Source organism: Neomonachus schauinslandi, chromosome X (assembly GCF_002201575.2).
Source record: "Neomonachus schauinslandi chromosome X, ASM220157v2, whole genome shotgun sequence".
Lineage (NCBI taxonomy): Eukaryota > Metazoa > Chordata > Mammalia > Carnivora > Phocidae > Neomonachus > Neomonachus schauinslandi.
In genome coordinates, this window is record NC_058419.1 from 35,597,057 (window position 1) to 35,616,899 (window position 19,843).

At 44.0% G+C, this 19,843-nt stretch overlaps 1 protein-coding gene across 1 annotated transcript in view; it reads left to right on the plus strand.

Moving 5' to 3' along the window:
* The first annotated feature begins 500 nt into the window (after positions 1 to 500).
* AMOT (angiomotin) overlaps positions 501 to 19,843 on the plus strand; it is a 60,444-nt gene continuing 41,101 nt past the window's right edge. The window contains exons 1-4 of the mRNA XM_021686503.1: positions 501 to 606; positions 8,252 to 8,329; positions 14,758 to 14,906; positions 16,900 to 17,833. Coding sequence (XP_021542178.1) covers positions 16,962 to 17,833 — 872 coding nt within the window. The 5' untranslated portion in view covers positions 501 to 606; positions 8,252 to 8,329; positions 14,758 to 14,906; positions 16,900 to 16,961. The remainder of the gene's footprint in view (positions 607 to 8,251; positions 8,330 to 14,757; positions 14,907 to 16,899; positions 17,834 to 19,843) is intronic.

Genomic DNA, 19,843 nt, shown 5'->3' on the forward strand with positions numbered 1-19,843 from the left:
TCCCCGGGGGGGGGGGCCCCCCCCCTTTGTTTATTTGTTTGAACCTCCCCGCGGAGGCGCGTGGGAGAGCCCGCGCCGCCCCCCCCCCCCCCCCGCTCAGGGTCCCGGCCGGCTCCCTCCCTCCGTTCCCCGCCCTCTACTCCGCCCCACTCTCTAGTCCACCCCCCGCTCCGGGGCGGTCCTAGCCGCTCACCGCAAGAAGAAAAGCCACCCATTCGTCCCCCTCCCCTACCTCCCATCCTTTGCCCAGGAGCTGCCTTCATCGCAGTCACGCCCCTTCCTTCCGAGGAGCTTTCTGGCTGCCCAAGCTGGTAGACCCCCTGATTTATTCCTCCATCTCCGCTCTCTTTCGCCTCATCTTCGCTTAGTTCTCACCGCCCCCTCCACCCCCACCTCCAGCCTGTCTTGCCTCCGACCATCCGCTGCTCCACCCTCCGGCCCGGTATCCTGCCTGTCCACTGCCACCAAGGAGAGCCCGGACGGAGCGGCGAGGAGCGGAGCAGCGGGGAGTTGGGGCTTCCCCCTGCCCATCCCTGGCCTCCGGCCCGGGACTGAAGCCACTTGAGCGAGCAGAGAGTCGTCACCTTGTCTTCGGTGCCTTCAGGGGTAGGAGACGCATGGTTACTTTTCGCGGGGAACTGGGGCAGGAATCCATGGTGGCATGAACTTGATCGTGCCCTCGGCGTGAGTGAGTCGATCTAGATGCGTGTGGGGATGTCCGTGTGTTCTACTTTCTTTGCAGCTAGCCGTGAGTTTTCCGGGATGAGCAGCAACTTAAATCGGTTAAAGAGTGTGCGCTCCTTTCCCGTCCTACAGAGATGCTAGTGGGTACCACTACTTGATGGTACTTCTACTTCCTTGCCTCCTGGGGTCCTTGCAGGTCTCTAGGTAATTAAGCACAAAAGGAGCGAGGGAACTTCAGGTCTACATTTACCTAGAAGGAATGTCTGCGCTTATCTCAGATTGCTAGATACGTTCCTCCTGAATGCTTAGAGTTGGGGTGGGGGCTCACACTGCCCTCCCCCGGGGGCTGTGAATTCTTGAAGTCCTAAAGTCTGGGAGTAATCTACAATGCTACACTTTTTTGGGGTCTATGTGTGTGTGTATGTGGTGAGGACGGGATTGCCCAGTATCTGCTTTATAGATGTTAATGACCAGTTTTGCAAGATCATGCAGGTGTCTTGAGGGTCCCAAGCCTGGGTCACTGTATACTGGTGCTTCAACAGCAAGATGGATTTTATCGATACATGAAAACAAAGAAAAGGAAAAGTGAGAGGGAGAGTGACAGTCTTTGTAGTCTGGTAAATTGCCACTAATAGTGTAATAATAATCTGCAGCAAGGGACTAGATACAATTAAATGAGAGAGGAAAGGGGATGTTTGTGAGAAACAGCATTTTCAATCTCTAGCATGTAGTTTAGACTGGAGAGTTGTTTCTGATGTAGTTCTCCTAACCTCCTCCTGTCCCCCACCCCCACGTTAAGACTAGAAGTTGGGAGGCATTTAAAACTTTTTTTGAATATAACCCTCTTCTATTCAGAGAGGAAGATAATTAGTCACCATAATCTTCAATAATGGAGGGCTAAGGTTATTTAAGTCTCCTTGAACTAGGTTTTGTGAAAAGCCCTTTCTCGGGTCAGCCTTTGTGAAGCCTTCTCGGTTAGACCTTTCCGCACCCTCATTTAGTAGCTAAGAGTACTTTGCAATACCATTTTGGATGCGGGATAAATTTTCACCCATCTCCCACCTATCTCCAACTGGGCGAGCATGGCAAAATGAGAAGGGTGGTGGTACTCAAAGACCTGTTACAAGATGTCACCAACCCATTGCTTATTTGGGAACAAATTATTTACTTACATTTTTAAATAGTTGTGTTGGTTGATTTTAACGGGGGAAAGGAAAGCAGGAAGGGAGAGAAGGAACCGGCCAGGGCGACAATTTTAAAGGCTATCGTCTTTCAGATCAGCTGGGAGGGAAAAGTTGGCCTGACCAAACTACATTTTATAACTGGCCTGGGACATTTTAATAGCCAGGTGGTTGTAGAGTATTTACAGATGATAACTCAGGTTCCAGTTATTCTGTATGGGTTTATCCGGTGTCATTTACAGACACTTTCTGTCACTACATCATACTTCATTTTAAGATACTTCTTTCTTTGGAAAACTGTGTGGCTCTGTAAAATTGAAAGTGCTTTTTCTAACTTCATGGTCTAGATATGCAGTAAAACCTCTGGCCATGCTTGTATGTAGAGTAACTTTTACGTGCAAGTTGTGGATCTGCTTACCTATTTTAAAAGATTTTAGAAGGAAATTTTAAAATTATTTTTCAATACTATTTTGGGATTTGGAAATTGAAAGCTCATTTCTGGTTTGTGAAGTAGGAATTATTAGACAGATGCATACCCAAGGCATTTTGTGGAGTTGCTTTTTCTGAAGTTTTGTAAAGAGCGAATGAGACTCTTTCTAGAATGCCCTTAAAAACTTTCTATTCAGAACGCAGAGGGATGGATGCTATGACCTTGAGGTCCCATTGAGTGCCAGAATGCTAAGTGGGTACATCTGCTTCTGTGCCTATCCTAAGAGCCCTCTCCCAGGGCCTGTGCCTTCTTTAAAAGGGTGTCTTTGTAATTAAGCAGCCTGTCTCCCCCATCCCCCTTTCTTCCTTTGATCCAGCTTTTTAAGGCCTTTTTTTCCATTTGGAGACAAGAGGAGTTTCTCACACTCTTCTACGCCCCTCTTAAGGTTTCTTTTCCTTTACCCCCAAAAAGTCCCTCGAAGTTCTCAGGATGGTTAGAAGTTGTTTTGTTTTGTTGGGGTGGAGGGGATGTTACCAGTGAGGCGAAGTAGAGGATATATTCCCTCTTGGGAAATGCTTGTGACCAGGTAGCCTCCTCCATGGAGACTGAGCATTTGGAATGCATGAGAACAGTCTATTCTTAGGGACTGTCTGGAAGAAATTGTCCTTTGCACCCATTAAGTGCAGCTAAAACCCACTGAAAGGGGTGGAGAGAGGTGTGTGTGGTCGTGGCTGAGCCTTTTAAGATGGTAAATGGGTAAATGTTCCCCAATCTCCTATTACATCACCTCTTTCCCCCATGGATTCAGTGGGTTTGGAGATCTGCTTGACAAATTAATTAGCTTGGGACTAAACCAATTTGTTCAGAATTGTGCTCCATTGATTTCCTGTCCCCAGGAATTTTTGTTGGTGGTTTTCTATGATGTGTTGTCCTCAGTCTTGCTTACTTCTTCGTTCCTTGCTGCCTTTTGTGGACTTTGGTCCAAAATCTAGGGTCCCACCCCCAAGTCAAAGGTTAGAATTTGGTCCCAGGACCTAAGGGGGCATTAAAACAGGCTGCCCACCCTGCACCACTCTCCTCCATGGTCAGCTTCTGACCCCCTTGAACCCAGAGAAAGGAGGGAAGTTGCCCCTTCCTCACACAACACACAAAATCTGAACTGAAAAAAAAAAGGGAAAATAAGGAGGTCACTTGCTTTCTAAAAGAACCCACTACAGGTTTCTTTGGAAAAACTAGCTTTCCTAGTTCGTGCCTTTGAGCTATGACTTGATATATAAAAATTCACTATAACTGGGCCTTCTCAGAAACATATTTATTGCATAAAGGAAGACATTAGAATTTTGTTGTAATGATTATAGCTTGAATTAAGTGAGGCCATTATTTGGCCTTTGAAATCTTTTTGTTACATGGGATGGAGTTAATTGTCTAAATCATTCTGGCTTGTAATAATGCTGGCCACGTTTAGCTCCAGCCTACAACCACTTGTAGAAGGGAGCTAGTATGACTTTCTGGAGATAAATCAGACTTCACAGATTTTGATAAGTCTAAGGATGGGACTGTCTACCCCACATAGGTTACAAAATTTAATTCTAGTTATTGTATTTGAATAATCCCAGGATCCAGAAAATTGTTTCTGGTAAATAACAGCAACTAATGCCATTTTTAGTAGAAGAATCTATAATAAGCTTTCCTAGTGAGCCTATTGGTGAATGGGACCTGGGCTCTAGGCCCACCTCTAACTTAGTTTACCACCCTTGGCAGGTCCTCCTCTATAAATTGTGAGAAGTTGGACAGGGTGATTTTGAGAACCATTTCTCAAAAGTTTATGGTTCCCTTCCTAGACCTCTACTTGTGATGTGAATGTGAATGATTCCTACTAGAATGAGGTGCAACAATTGTTAGAAATACAATCATGTAATAATCTGGATGTAAAAAAAAAAAAAAAAGCCTAAAAAGATATATCAATATAAATGCATTGTGTTTTGTGTTTTAACAGCATATCAAATTAAAAAGCTAGGATCCTGCCCAAAACTTCATCAAGAATCCCATCGTCCTAACGGATCACCCACTTTCATTTTTCCTAGTTCCTTTACAGAGTTGGGGGTAGGTCACAGAAATTTACAAAGTTTCTTTTAACCAAGTGCTCACCTAAGACTTAGCTTTGTAAACCTGTGGGGAAGAATGAAATGAGAACCTGACTGAGTATGCATGAAGAATCATGTATGTATGTTCCTCGAATGCCAAGAGAGACTAATATTTAATTAGTCTCTAGATTTAGTAAGTAATCCCTAACCCTTTCTGTGATTTAAGGGTGTTCATGTATCTAGCAAGGCTGTTCAGTCCACTCCCTTGACCTCCTGTTACCGCTCCCCCATTCTATTTAAGCAAAAAAGAAAACTAGGTTCCACTGTTTACTTTGTCTAAACCATTAGCAATGGATTCTTAAATCACTGTATCATGATATCCCATCAAGAAAGTACAAATTTGAGTAGACTATAAAATTTCCCCAATGAGAAAGGAAAAGCGGGAAAGCACAAATGTTCTGTTTCATGGCTTTGAAAATAATGTTGAAAATTAGACTAAAAAATAGTAAGGAAACTAAGGATTTGAGACAATTAAAGAGGTATAGGTGTGGCAGAATGACCCACACATAATGGGTTCTTCATTTGAGGCCTTCCCTGTATAGTGGGAGTTCAGTTACCCAGTCTTTTAATTTTCCTTTGAAAAAGAGAAGGTATAATATACATATGATCTCCATTTTGGATGAATTCATTCCTGGAAACCAGTGGCTCATCGTAAATTAGATTAAATTTCTTTAACCAGAATAGGAAAGTGAAGTATGGGTTTTTAGTCCTTAGAAAGCTCCAAGTTAAGTACATTTTTTATGATATGTATTCATGGGGAAAATGCAGATGGATATATTTGCTAATACCTCCGAAGATAGTTTTTGAAAATCTCCTTTTTTTTTTTTTTTAATGCTATAAGCTGCTCTTGATGTTTGTAAAGTCACTTTCATTATTGCCCCAACTCCATGAAATATCGTTAGACTGTGTGACTTGAAGCCAGGATCTGGGTTTCTGTGCCCAACCCTCTTTGACTTGCCATGTGACCAAGCATAAATGAATTAGCTGCTCTGAGCTTCAGTTACCCTTCTGGGAAGCAGAGATATTAATACTTCACAGAGGTGGTTGGGCATGCTTCATATTGGACACATGCTTCGAGGTCATTGGATGAAAGGTGTTTGCATGATGGCAGAGCAGGTTTATTATAAGGTCCTGAGCAGGTGTTTGCTTTTAATGAGCTTTGCTCTCTTATAGCCTGCAGCGCCCTTTGGTGCCCCATTGCCTTACTGACTATAACTGATCATCCCAACATTTGTATTATTGACCCTCTTGGCTCTTAAAAAACAATTAAACATTTTCATTCTATGTGGTAAGCTGAAGTTCTAATAAGAGGACTCTAGCATCTTCCAGGGTGATGAAAAATTGCTTCGAAAAGAGACATTAGTTGAAATGTGCCATAGAGATCAGTGAGTTCTTCAAAGCTCTTCCAAAAGATTAAAAAGAGTACAACAAATTTCTGCGTGTGTCTGTGTATGTGAATGTGTGTGTGTGTTTTAAGGGAGAAAGGTTTGAGTAATATTTGCTTGTGACACATACTGATGATAGCCAGTCACTGAAACCCAGCCGTTGTAGTGTTTTATACACAGCTGGTTTTTATTAATGATGGAATATTTATGCTTGCTGTACAATTCGTGGCTCATTTCCATGTGTATGTCAGAACTCAAATACCCCCCAAAGCAACATTAAGATAACATTAAATATACATGTGGCCAAGCTAGAAAGGGTGGATTTTGGGGGGTCTCCCTTATTCTTACTGGTGTTGCTTCAGATCACCATAACTGCCCCCCAACTTCAGGCATTGGTGCTGATCTTTTTTTTCCTTTATATATCCCATAGCAAACTTCACATTTTGATCTTTTTGATATGGACAAATGATCTCCCCCCCAATAATGCAGATGAAACTGATGTATGTGTTTTTTAAGAGCATATTTTCCCTGCACATGCTTCTCATTATCCGAGAGGCCTGGACTCAATCAGTAAAGGAGCAGAGAAACCACATAATTGAAAGGAGAATGACGGTGGTGCATACTTGGAATATTTGTGGGAAGGGGATTGCTGACATCAGAAAATGTAGTGGCCTGAGTGTTAACAGCATTGAAGAGAAATAAGCTTTCTGTGTTTCTGTGCATCAAGAATTATTTTTAAGGGGATAAAAATATGGGCCAGGTTTGACATCCTTTTATGAAGTTGCCCTGGAAACTTTGATGAAGGTTGTTATAGAATAGTTCAATTAAAACCTTCCCCATTAGGAAGCTAATTAGTACATCACTTACTCATTTTGGTTGTTTTCAAGGGGCAGGATTTGCATTGACTTAATGGCATTTCTTTCCATGTGACAGCAAACTAAGATAAAATTCACAGATGGGGAAAATTATTAGATAGCCTATTTTGAAGAAGTCTAATTTCCTCTTTATTACATTTAGGTTTTCACTTCAGAATTTTGTTTCACTCTGTTTATATACAGTGATCACATTTTAGTTTAGTAACCAGTTTTACTTTTGGGATCACCGGCTGTAAACCAAAGCTTATTAATTTGAGTCTTCCATATGAACTGGAAAAATATGATGAATGACAATAAGCCATTTTATTAAGGTAACATTTGGGGTTTTTTTCCCTGCAATTAGTTTCTCTTTGCTCCTGTGTATGTGTGTGTGTGTGTGTGTGTGTGTGTGTGTCTTTGGTGGGGGGCAAATTGTTTTTTTAAAAGCAAACAAGTTTTGCAGCTAAGGAAATTTGGATGACCCCCTCTATCCCCAAAGAGCATTCTTTCTGCCCCAGGCTCTCAGTTGGGCTTCCGTGAGGGCAATGTGATGACTTTTTTGACCTGGTACTTTTTGTGACTAGGCTAAGTGGTTGTCTCTTGGCAGCCTGGAGGAGACTGGTCATGATGGCAACTGGAGTCCAGGATTCCTAGTGCGTTCTTTCTACTGTACTCTGTGTTTTTTAGAGGAATGAATACTTGCACATGAGGTTTCAGGGCCATCTGCAATAGAATAAGTACTAAACACATAATATGGGCCTGCTGTGGTCCTCCTTTTCTCCATAGCTAGTAGGGAACAGTCATTCTGTACATATATCCCCTGATGCTATGCCTGCAGCATATGCCTACCCTAGTTTCAGAGAGTGGGAAAGTTGGCTGGGTTATAAGATTTGTACTTTAACTGATTTTACCCTAGGCCTTCCTGGGAAGGCAGAGTCTAGATTTAGTTTTGCAATGGCAACTCGGTCAAGACAGGTTCCTGGGGCTTGCAAGTCAGTGTGAGGAGGAGGGGCTGCCTTTGGGGAGTGACTCAAGCCCTTTGGTATGAAGATATGAAACTCTGGCTCCCGTCCATGCACCTGCTGGATGCCACACCTGCAGTCAGCACCTGAGCCCCACTCAGACACAAAAACCAGACTGAAGGCAGATGGGGCTCCCTTCAAAAGGGGTAGAGCAGCACAGGGAACTCCCAATTATGTTAGCGCAGCATCACTGCAAATTACACCTCACCGCTCCAGTGTCGATACGGGAAAACGTCTTAGGTTTTTTCTTATGGGTGCAGCGCACTGGCTTGCTCAAGATACGGTAGAGTCCTGAGAGAATTTCGCGTTCCTAACGAGTTTCTCTTGTGAACTGTCCTCTTAAAAAATGGAGAGTCAGGTCCACAGAGGCTTGTGTCTGGTAACCCTGCAGAGGGCAGGAAGTCATCAGACCTAGGTTCTGATCCTGGCCCCACAAGTAAGCCACGGTGAAACCTTGGTCAAATGAGTTATCATTAGCTATCTGTTCTGGGCTTAAAGCCTTCTCCAGTTGTGAAATGGAATCAATCACATCTGCCTTTATTTCCTCACAGAGCGGTGGAGAAGGACAAGTAGGATAACAGAAGTGAAAGAGGTTTTGTCTCCTTAGAAGAAAAGCTGAGAAACTAAAGGTAACGGAATTATTGTTCTTGCTATTCCATGTCTTTCATCCCTTGTCTTCTCTTTCTGTTGCCTCCAGCAAAGTCTTTGGGGAGTTGTGATTTACTCAATATGCAATATGCAGTTCTTCTGGGTATTTCAGGTGCCAGTTAACGTTGTAGGTGTTGGGAAGGATACAGAGGGAAATCATGCACCCAGCCGGTGATCTCTAAGATCTTCCATTTCTGGCTCAAACTATTAGAGCAATTTCTGCCTTGGTACTTAGAAGCTTAGGATACAAAATTAACTTCTCTCTCTCTCTCTGTCTTCCTCTCTGCGTTGTAACTGCGGACTTCTGTCCCTGGAGCATGTATTCCAACATCTAGATTGAAGGTATGGGAGGCGGGGTGGGCAAGGCACTGGGGTAAATAAAGAAATTTCTCTCTCACTACCACATTTGCAAAGTACCTGACCCTTGAATGATGGTTTCTCCCGAGGGTCCGTCCTTAGTTTCATCCTTGGTTCTGTTCTGCTCCCGCCCTACATGTTCTAGCCCACTCTTTGACCTTACCTGTTATCCGTATGCTAATGACTCCCAAAGATCTATCTCATCCTATCTTAGGCTCCTCCCTTTCCAACTTCCCCAACATCAAGTTGGTTATCAGATGTCTCCTATTCAGCTTAATGGTCTTTTCCTCTGGGAAGCTTTGCTCAGGTGGCCCAGAGTTTTTGGCAGGGTCCTCTGCATTGCCAGAGCTTCCCATTGGATTGTCCCCACTCTGCTCGACTGGGAGCTTCATGAGGACTGGACTGTGGTTTATTTCTCTTTTTTATCCACCCTAGGGCCTAGCCAGCGCCTGGCTACAGCAAACGCTCAGTAAAAGTTTGTGGAAACTACATCGTGTGTGTGACAGTCCTGCAGTCGAGCTGTGTACAAAGTCCAGTGGCAACACCAACGAGAGAGAATTAGTTTTCCATATTGAGCCGAGTTGGGGGCAGAGGGAAGATGGAGGAGGATTAGAGAAAAACCTTCAAGGGGAAGGTGGCATGTGGACCTGGCCTCTTCTGAGGGCTCTGACTAAGCAGCCCAGGAAAGAAATGCCTGTTGGGTCTGCTCTTGCTAAGCCAGGGCATCTCTGGCCTGTTGCCTTCTCTGCTTAGGACTGGATGACTTTTACAGCTGGGTCTGCAAATAAACCTCTGTCTATAACACACTGACCATTTCAGACAGGTGCCACTTAGTCATATAACATTAAACAGGGCTGACCTTAAATGTGCCACCTTACCTGTGGCTGAAAACAGAGGCTCATTGGTCATGTATGCTTAGTTCTATACAGAAAGATACCCTTTAAGATATAGGGAAGATTGGTATCTGAAAACTAACAAATTTAATTCTCAGACTGTAGCATGCTGGGTCACTAGAACTGAATGTCTTCAAGCTGACTGTCAGATCTTTCCAAGGGCAAAAATGAAACATGATATAAGCCATTACAGGCCATGAACCTGTTCTCACCCACCTGATGCTTTTACTAATTAGCTTCTTGGCCGGGTGGCAATTTGGGGCAAGTGCATGCAAGCTGGATTCACAGGGGAGCCCACATTCCACTCTGCCATTTCACAAGTCGCTGGGATACTACACTGCTTCTCTTGGCTTCTTTCCCTCCCAGGAGTCCTGCTCTGCCCTGGTGGAAAAATGGGAGAGGAGAACTCTTCATTAAATGAAGGAGAGATTTCATGGGGCTTTGGTGTTTTGCTACTTTTATTTTTTTAGTGGGCCGTCTAAAAACATTCGTGCACCTTGACCCATTGATTTCACTTGTGGGATTCTATCATTAGGAAACAATCCAAAATATCGAAAAGGGCTAAGTCTTAAAGATGTTTTTGTAACATTATTTAGACTAGCACAAAATTGAAAGCAATTTAAATGTCTTAATAATTGGAGAATGGGTAAGTGAGTCTTGATACACTCCTGTCACGGACTATTACACAGTCATTGCAATGTTTGTTATGAAGTCTACACCACAGTCTATACCATGGAGAAAGTGCTTATGAGGAAGTGAAACGTAGGATCCAAAATTGTACATATGTCAATATTTCATGGCTTTGCAAAAACACAAATACACATAGAAACAACTGAAGGAAATATTCTTTATTGGTAACAACGTTTAGGTTGAGGTGCTGGGACCTTGAGCGATTTTTTTCCTCTTCATTATAAATATTTCCTCTTCATTATAAATATTGTTGTGTTTATATTATTTGTAAAAGTAGAAACAAAAATAAAAGTGAGTAGTATGGCATCGAAGATAGGAAATTGGTAAAGCAGGCATCTTCTAGGTATATTCCTAAAGTTTTCTCAGGTTATGCTCAGTCTGATTTCATGGACTGCTTTTCCTTTTTCTGAGGTAAGGAGAAATGGGATGTCATGACATGCCCTCTTCCTCCCTTGGAATGGGTGTGTGTGGAGGGAGGATTCTTCTTGTCACTCAGTATGTCACTGTTCATGTACACTGCAGGGTTAATCACCTTTGTTGCCTATTAACATGTTCAAGTTAATTGCTTTAGAGTACAGAAAAGTACAACTGGGATCCAGTTGGCCACACCTTTGAGTTAACCATCTCAGAAACAGATACCTGACACTGATTGTCAGTAAGATTTGGAAATGCCAAGGCCTTGCTGTGGTTCTTAAAATAATCTTCCAACATAATCTAGATAGAGGTAGAGCTAGAAGCAAAGAGGTGGGACCAACTCAAAGCCTTTTCTTAGCACTGGACTTACATAAAGGCAAGTTCCAAGTTGGTTTGATGTTGGCAGGACCAAGAACATGGGCCTGGAGACATTGATCAGTGGAGGTTCATGTTACTCTCCATCCCACCTACAAATCTCGACCTAAAGAAAGATTTTGCAAGGGCCTTCTGCCATGCTTCTACCTACACACATCTCTCTCTCTTACCTCTTTGAATTTTTCCTCCTGCTGTTAACATTTCACTTCGGATGGAATTGGAAAATTGGTGGTAACATTGAGCCAGGTTTATAGTCCTTTAAAACCAGAGTCAGTTCAATTCAATAAATGTTTATTAAGCATCTTCTATGTACACACTAATATGCTAGATAATATATTAGAGTGGAAGGACTATTGCCCTGGGAGTCATAAAACCTGCATTCTGGCCCAGGCTCTGACCCTTGTTAAGCTCTTGTACCTTCATATACAGAAAGAGGGGGTTGGACCACTAGATGGTCTCCTTAGAGTCTTTCTAGTTCTGGCCTTCGCTGATCTGAGAACCCCTGCACAAAGACTGAGTTGTAGATAAAGGTTTTAAAGAAAACCTTAATTCATAAATTTGCTGTAGTCTTCTAGGGAAAAAAAAGCCACTTTGAAATAATACTATTAATAGATTTTATTGAGCCTTTACTTTGTGCCAGGCTCTGTGCTTAGCACTTTACATGAATTACCTCCCTTAATCTTTATAACAACATTGTGAGGTATGGGCACTGCTATCCCTATCTTGAAAATGATGAAATGAGATTTAAGGAGGTCAAAAGAAATGTATGAGGCCAGCTAATAAGCCATAGATCCAGGATTTGAACTTAAGCAGTGTGAATCTAGGCCCAGGCCCTTAACCATAGCGTTTATACTCTCTGCCCGTCATGCATTGAAAGGTTAGAGATAACCTGCAAAGGGATTATTATTTCTTACCTCCCAGAGGAAATGAATTAGTATCCTGGGTTGCAAGACTCTTGGGCAAGGTGTTCTCTAGGACACTTCAGGCCAAAACCTGGACCAACCTGAGGAGACACGAGAGAATTTAGAGGGCTTTTTTGCCTCTCTCTTTGTGTGGGAGGTTTTGCGTGTGTGTGTGTGTGTGCGCGCGCATGTGTGGTGTGTGTGTTTTCTGCACAAATATATGCACGTAGATATGTAGACATAGGGGAAACTTTGAACTGGCTCCTTTACATTTAGCTCAAAGTAGAACTGTCCAGAACAAGTTGACTGAGATTTAGCAGAGACAGGTTTCCTAGACTTAGGTTCTTCATCTTGGTTGGTGGAGTGAAGGTTGGGGGAAGAATAGGAAGAGGAGGTAGAAGGGATAGAAAGAAAATCTTACAGGCATATTTCAAAATTTATTTGAAGGGTAGGAATTTGGTCTACCCTGGCCACCTTGTAATGTTGCTTTTTCTGGGACGTGGCTTGAGAAACATCTGGGCTCTCACTCATGTGTTTTGGTTCAACCAGAACTGGGTTTGACCAAGGTATACTGGGAGAGGCCGATGACTGCAGATACAGTAAGAATTTAGCTTGGCCTTGCTGCCCTGTTGTTGTTAACAGCAGAGTTGAATATATAGATTCAAATTGTATTTTTAAAGAGAGAACCATTGGAAAGCCTTTCTTCCCATATCAAATATCCTCGGGGACAGTCTGTTTGTCCAGGAGAAACAAGGTTATTTTATTGATTGAAGATGACGTCAGAACCCTGGCAGTGGCGTGATTAAAGCTGCGGGCAGATTGAAGGTTGCAGAGTTCATACTATTTTAGTTCTTGCGCATGAGACAAGGAATCTTTTCCCTTCCTTTCTCTAATAAATAAATGGAGTAGTGTTTTCCTTCTTATGTGACTCTTAACATGTAGACGAACATAAGTTCTTGAAGAAAAAAAAAATCAGTACACTGGAGAGGAATCAGCACAGCTTTTTTTCTTAGGCTGATTTCTTTTCCTCTTTTAGACAGAAACAAAAAAGGCCAGGGGGCGGGGTGGTGGGAAGGGACAATCTGTGTCCGGTTGACATAAAGTGATTTGGGTTTTGAAAAGGATATGGACGAGAGGGGACAAAATTAAGGGAAGAGAGTAAGATTTTGGACAAGGAAAGTTTTCTTTGTGAGAAGCTAGGTATGAGGAGCAAGCCAGTCAAAATCGGCATGAAGAATCGAAATCGTCCTGGAAAATAATTGTATGGTGCTTTCTCGCCAGGGGCTCAAGTTTAAAGGCCTCAGGCTGTTTTCTGCATGTTTTGGTTGAAAAAAAAAAAAAAGACAACTGTTTTGTTCAGAATCGCACAATAGAAGCATGGTGGTTATTTACCACACTCTGTTAATAGTTCAGCTTTGGTTCCAACTAGAAGTTGTTCCTCTGCTTTGAAATTAGGGAAGACCCCCTAAAATAATTACCTTGCAGATTGGAGATGATTTTGCTTTTGATTGTGATTATATGTTGGGCCCAAACAAGATTGAAAGACAGATTTCCGTGTTTGCTCACTCTGTATCTCTTCACTTTATTTTTGGCAACATTGCAAGGAAATAATGTTAAATTAATCACTGTGTGGTTTTGTGGATTTTTTTTTAACTTGGATGTTTTGGACAGGCTCCCAAAATACAGAGACGCTGTGCGCTTCCTTTGCATTGCCTTGCTCTTCAAATGGCATCTCTGATGTGGATTAAAGCCTTTCTTTCAAGTGACATAAGTGAGTCATGGCTAGGCTGGGACAGAAAATAGGAATGTGGATCATGTGCATCTCACCTAAACACAAACTCCTCAGTTTCATAATCATTTTGGTTGGCCCTGCAGGGCTTATCAGAGGGCCAACGCAGTAATTAGAAATGAGGACTATCGCAAATCCATACATGGTGGGCATTTGCATCTAGCCCTTATAATGTGAGCCTAGGAGTTTACTTCTGGGGAGATGCCGGGGCCATGGAAGTGCTGAGAAAGCAAGTGGAGGGAGGCATCTTGTCCTTGGAGAAGAGTTGCTGCTGTGTGTTGAGAAGAGCGATCACCTTTGCTACTCCAGTAAGAATGGACCGGCCGGCAATCAGATTGTAAGCTCTGTGAGGGTAGGAACCAGATGTGTGTCTTTTGTATCCTTCCTTGTGTCTAGCACGAGGCTGGCGAACGTCTGGAATAGCCAGCATGCAATAACTACTTAATGATTTGGTGGAAAAGAAGTTTTGGTTTTCCTCTGCCCATCTGAGGCTGTGGCAGTTAAATTGGGAGCTTCACAGAGTACCCCTCCCTTTTTTTTTAATCAAAAACCTGCCTTCTGATGACTGCCTTCCCTCCTGGGATGTGGGGCCATGAGCCTCACTCATGTGCCCCCCTGCTGATAGCAGTTTCAAGGTCACACCCTACAGGTGACGTTGGGTCTGTCTTTTGTCCTCAGCCACCATTCCAACTCAGAGTGGAAGCAGCAGCTTTTGGGGGCCATGAGGCTAGAACAGAGCAATCTTTTCCAGTCCCAGACCTGAACATTTCCATCCTCTGGAAAATGGCTGACCTCCTGAACACAGCTGCTGGTAGTGAGGTTTCTTTTTGTCCTAATGGAAATGGATTCTGCCACTCACATAAAAGGCAAACATACGGGAGGAGAAGTCATTCCCTTGGAAGGACTGGTTTGGTGAACTTTTGGCCATTGGTGGCAAAATAGAAACGACGTTTTTATTTCTTCCTCCCTCCCCCTCCTGAACATTTCAGAGTGACCAGTGGTTGGACTCTTGGCGGCGCTTACCCTGAACCTGAGTGTTAGGGGAGAGGGAATCTGCCGTTGCGGTTTCTGGAGCTGCTCATAAGCAAGAATTCCCTATCCTGATCAAGGCTTTAAGCCTAAAAGAAAGCAGAAATAGGTATGCACCATCTGTGTGTGTGTGTGTGTGTGTGAGCGTGTGTGTGTGCGCGCGTGCACGCACACACACGTGCACGCCTGTGTGTGCGTGTGAGCGTATGTGTGTGTGCAGGGTGGGGCGGGTGTGGACTGGGAGGGGGTGGTGTACTTTCAGGGTCCGGGGCCGCTCAATGTCTGGGTTTCCCTGCCTTGTAGGATGGGTTTGCAAGTGATTTTGTTTAACCATACATGCTCCCGTTTCCATTTTCTGAGAGAGGAAAGGTCGTTTGGTAGTCATCTTCCCAGTTTAAAGGCACCAAAAGAGATTTACATGTTATGTTTGTCAGCCTATCAGAAAATCCCAGTCTGACAGTTTAAATCCAGGAGTCCCAGATGGTCACTGGGAGGGAGGGAGGGAAAGGGCAGGCTGCTCGGCCCTTTGGTGCACCCTTTCCCCAGAGAATATGATGAATGGGATTTAAAAAGGGCCTTTGGAAGGTTAACTGTGGGGTCAAACTGCTCCTTAGAACAATTGGAAACCAGGTAGCAGTAATCATGCAAGAAGTGCAAAAAAGAAGAGAAGATGACCATTTTCTATCCACCATACACATCTTCTGGCCATTCCCTGCACGACTAAAGGAAAGGGATCATGTTTCCAGAGAGATTGGAGGCTGTTTGATATCATAGAAATCAGAGCCTGGGAACCAGGATTCCAGAGTTCTCATCTAAGAACCTGAGGCTGGTTAGGTTGACCTTTACTGTGACTTTTTCTGTGACATCACGCCCATGCTCCAACACCACTTAAGATCCTTAGAGTAAAACTTTCATTACTGAACATGAGTGTTGAATTGCAGTACTTCACATGACAGATTCTGTCCAAAGAGTTTATGAGCCTCTGATGAATTTGTGTGTCCTATACCCTGCAGAGAGAGAGAGAGAAATAGAGATGTCACCTACTACTAGTTTCTCAGGTGAGAAAATAGAAGACAAGAAAAGAGGAATCAGTTGCTTAGGTTACCCTATAAATCCATTATCATGATTAGAATTTGAATCTTGAGTTGTCTTACTACCAGTACCTGTTTCACTCAACCCATATTTCTTCCTTAAGAAGAATTAGTGGTGGTGGTGGTGGAGGGGGAGGGATACGGTAATCGTACCCTTTCTAGAAGGATGACCTTTTTTCTTTTTCAATTTCTAAATGCTGTCAGAGGCACACTTCAAATGAAAGAGGGCTTCCCATTTAAGCTCCTCCTAGCCAACAACAACACCAAAAAAAAAAAAAAAAAAACCAAAAAAAAAACCTCAATGACTATTCCTGGATGGCTGAAAGAGAAATTTTGTCAATAGCAGTTATCTCAAGCCCTTCTCTTATTAAGCCAAGGAGAATCCAAAATGGACAATACAAAAAGGATTTTTTTTTTTTTTAAGAAAAAGCTATGTTTTAGAGTTTTATGAGATCAGAGAAAACGATTTGCGTCAAGCAGGGATCATTTCTACTCAGTGCAAGCCAAGCTCTCTTCACCTCTTATTTATTTTAGTTATTATTTGGCATTTTGTAGCTCCCTTCACATGATGACCTGCTTTACAGATCCTGCCTGTGGGATAAATTCTCCCTACTGGCCTGCCCCCAGTGTCACGGCCATAAGAGTTGGATTTTTCATTTAAATAGAATACAGAGAGATGAACCTTCTGAGTAAGGACCTAGGAGAATTGCCCTCTCTGGTCATCCTACCTGACTATTCCAGGTCTCCCCAGTTCTTTTAGAAGTTAAGTCAAGATTGGATATTTAACCCATGCTAAAAGCGAAAGAGGAAACAGTGAGCTCTTATGCCCCCAAGTTCCTCATATCAATGCTAGAGCCAGGAGTCACCAACAATTAACCTATTAATTCTAGATTCAATTCTCTCCTTTGTCTCTGGAGTGGAATCCTCACCCCCAAATACCCATTTTCTTCCCCTTTAGAGGAATGATTTATCCATCAACTGGGTGTTAAGCTTCCTGTTTCCCCTTCCCAGGTCAAGGGCAGCCCAGGTGCCCAATTTCTCTCTCTCTTCACAAGGCACCACCAGCAATAGAGATGAGAAATTCTGAAGAACAGCCAAGTGGAGGAACCACAGTGTTGCAGCGTCTGCTACAAGAGCAGCTTCGCTATGGCAATCCTAATGAGAATCGCAACCTGCTTGCCATACACCAGCAAGCCACAGGGAATGGCCCTCCTTTCCCCAGTAGCAGTGGGAATCCAGGCCCTCAGAATGATGTGTTGAGTCCCCAAGACCACCACCAACAGCTTGTGGCTCATGCTGCTCGACAAGAACCCCAGGGGCAGGAAATCCAGGCAGAAAACATCATCATGGAGAAGCAGCTGTCCCCTAGAATGCAGAATAACGAAGAACTCCCAACTTATGAAGAAGCCAAGGTCCAATCCCAGTACTTTCGGGGCCAACAGCATGCCAGTGTTGGAGCTGCCTTCTATGTCACTGGAGTCACCAACCAGAAGATGAGGACCGAGGGACGCCCATCGGTGCAGCGGCTCAATCCTGGGAAGATGCACCAGGATGAAGGACTCAGAGACCTTAAGCAAGGACATGTCCGCTCCTTAAGTGAACGACTAATGCAGATGTCACTGGCCACCAGTGGAGTTAAGGCCCATCCACCTGTCACCAGCGCTCCCCTCTCCCCACCACAACCCAGTGACCTCTACAAGACTCCCACAAGTTCCAGTGAATTCTACAAGGCCCAGGGGCCACCTCCCAGCCAGCATAGCCTGAAGGGCATGGAACACCGAGGCCCCCCACCAGAGTATCCCTTCAAGGGCATGCCACCCCAGTCTGTAGTGTGCAAGCCCCAAGAGCCAGGGCACTTCTATAGTGAGCATCGTCTGAACCAGCCAGGGAGAACAGAGGGGCAACTGATGAGGTATCAGCATCCCCCTGAGTATGGAGCAGCCAGGTAAGAGAGTTCCCTTTCTGTCATTTCCTGGCCTCATACCCAACCAGCTTCTGCTGTGTGTTGGGAATCTGAAGGGAAGGAATGGGCAGGTGTTTGGTATAACAAACTCTGCAATGCATGGCTGGCCCCTGGCTTAGTAAATTTCCTGCCAACCTGAATTTCTAGCCTCTTCAGCCGTAATTAGTGCTGTATTAACATTCCCTTGACTTTATAGGTTGAGCATGGCCCCAAATGCCTAGTGGATGAACAGGAACGCAAGTCTTGATTTCTACAGCTACACGCTGTCCTGTCTCCTGGGATTGTGAAGGAAGGGTCAATGTGCCTCTTCTTGTGAGTTATTAAGCCCTTCCTGGAGGAGCAGAAGCAAGTTTTCCTGGACTTTAATCTGGAGTAGCCTATCACTTTCAGTTATTCCCTTCCACAGAACTCTCATCACTTTTTTAGGAACGAATCTTGCTACAGAATTCCTATGATTCTTTTGGACACTAAAAATTAGACACCTAGATATTACTGTGGCGGGGGGGATATGTGCACGTTCAGAGTGTCACTTGCCTTGGATGTCCTGGCAATTCATGAACTCTGCACTGCTTCATCTTTCTTCTGCAGAGTGTTTGTTAGTTGCCTGTCACGTTTTTGAACCATCTAAGTTAAACTCACATGATGTCACATAGAACTTTTGGTCAGATGCTAAAATGCAGAAAGAATCATAGCCCCACGACTCCTTTACCACGTGTCATTAGTTCAGGAGGACTATTTCATATTGTCCAGTTACTCCTAAATGTACTTTTGCATTATTCAGAGGCCCGTTGTCCCACTGCTGTATCAACCGGACCTTATGATGCCATGATTCTCTTTGTTGTACCTATTGTTACTGTTGGGGCCATGTCTCTGATCGGTAGGAGTTCAGCATATGGGGCAGAGGGGAAGGTTCTGACCATGGCCAACAACGATGGCAATTTTGTGTGGCACTCCTGCCCTGTTACCATGGGTAATTATGGGTGACCGTGAGGTTTGATGTCCCTGGACCTGGGGGGGGAGCCTTTTCCCAGATTAGGCCTGTGATCTCTTCGATGTCTGACTCTTCACCTCCTGTCTCCTTCTCACTTATTTGGGAAAGAACCGCTTGGCTTGAAGTTCATTGGGTGACTCAGGAGAGAAGGCAGTCAGGGGGTGGAGTAGGGTGAAGGTAAGAGAACGCACCTGGCATTTCCTGGTATTTCGTTGTTGTTGTTTTTTCCCCCTCCAGGTCCTTTTTTATAGCCAGAAGCAATTCACTTTGAGCTCCAGCCGTAACTTGGCCAGTTTAGGATTTTTTTTTTCGCCTTAACCCAGGTTGATTTCCTAACCTTTTTCAACCTCTTCTATGCAGCTCTCAAAGGGCAGGAGCCTAAGTTCTGATAAGTGCCTTAGAACAGGATATGGGGTAACGGACAGGGCCCTTCCGGTTTAAATGAGAGCAAGAACCCGATTCCCATCTGCCCAACGAAACGGAAGACCCAGGGAGGGGTTGGTCAGTCGGACTGCTTAGCTTAGTGGAAACCCATCCAAGCCAGCAAAATGTCAGTGAAGCTGGGGATTTTTGTTTTGCGCTTGCCATCAGCATGGAAGAGTCTGTGGGACTCTGTCCCTTATGTGGATGGGCTGACGTCTGTTGCTTTGTGGGAGGGGAGCATGTTGGCTGGGGTGTGGAGCAGAATCCAAAGCCCCGCTTAGCACAAGGCCCGCCTTCCCAGGAAAGCTATTTTCAGAACTCATTCACCAGTATTGTTTGTGATCTGAAATGACTCCCACAGTGTTTGAAGCTAGATGGAAAAGCCCTTTGATCTGCCTAAATAAATAATAAGGAGCCCAAAGAGGGATTTTTTTTCTTCCCATACTGATTAAGCCACCAGAGAAATTTAGCTGCATATATTTTACAGGAAGATACTTGTAGTTTCTCTTTCCTCCTGTGTTATCTGTGGAGCTCTCTCCCTATCCCCAGAAGCAGTAGAGCCCATGCTGATCCCCCTC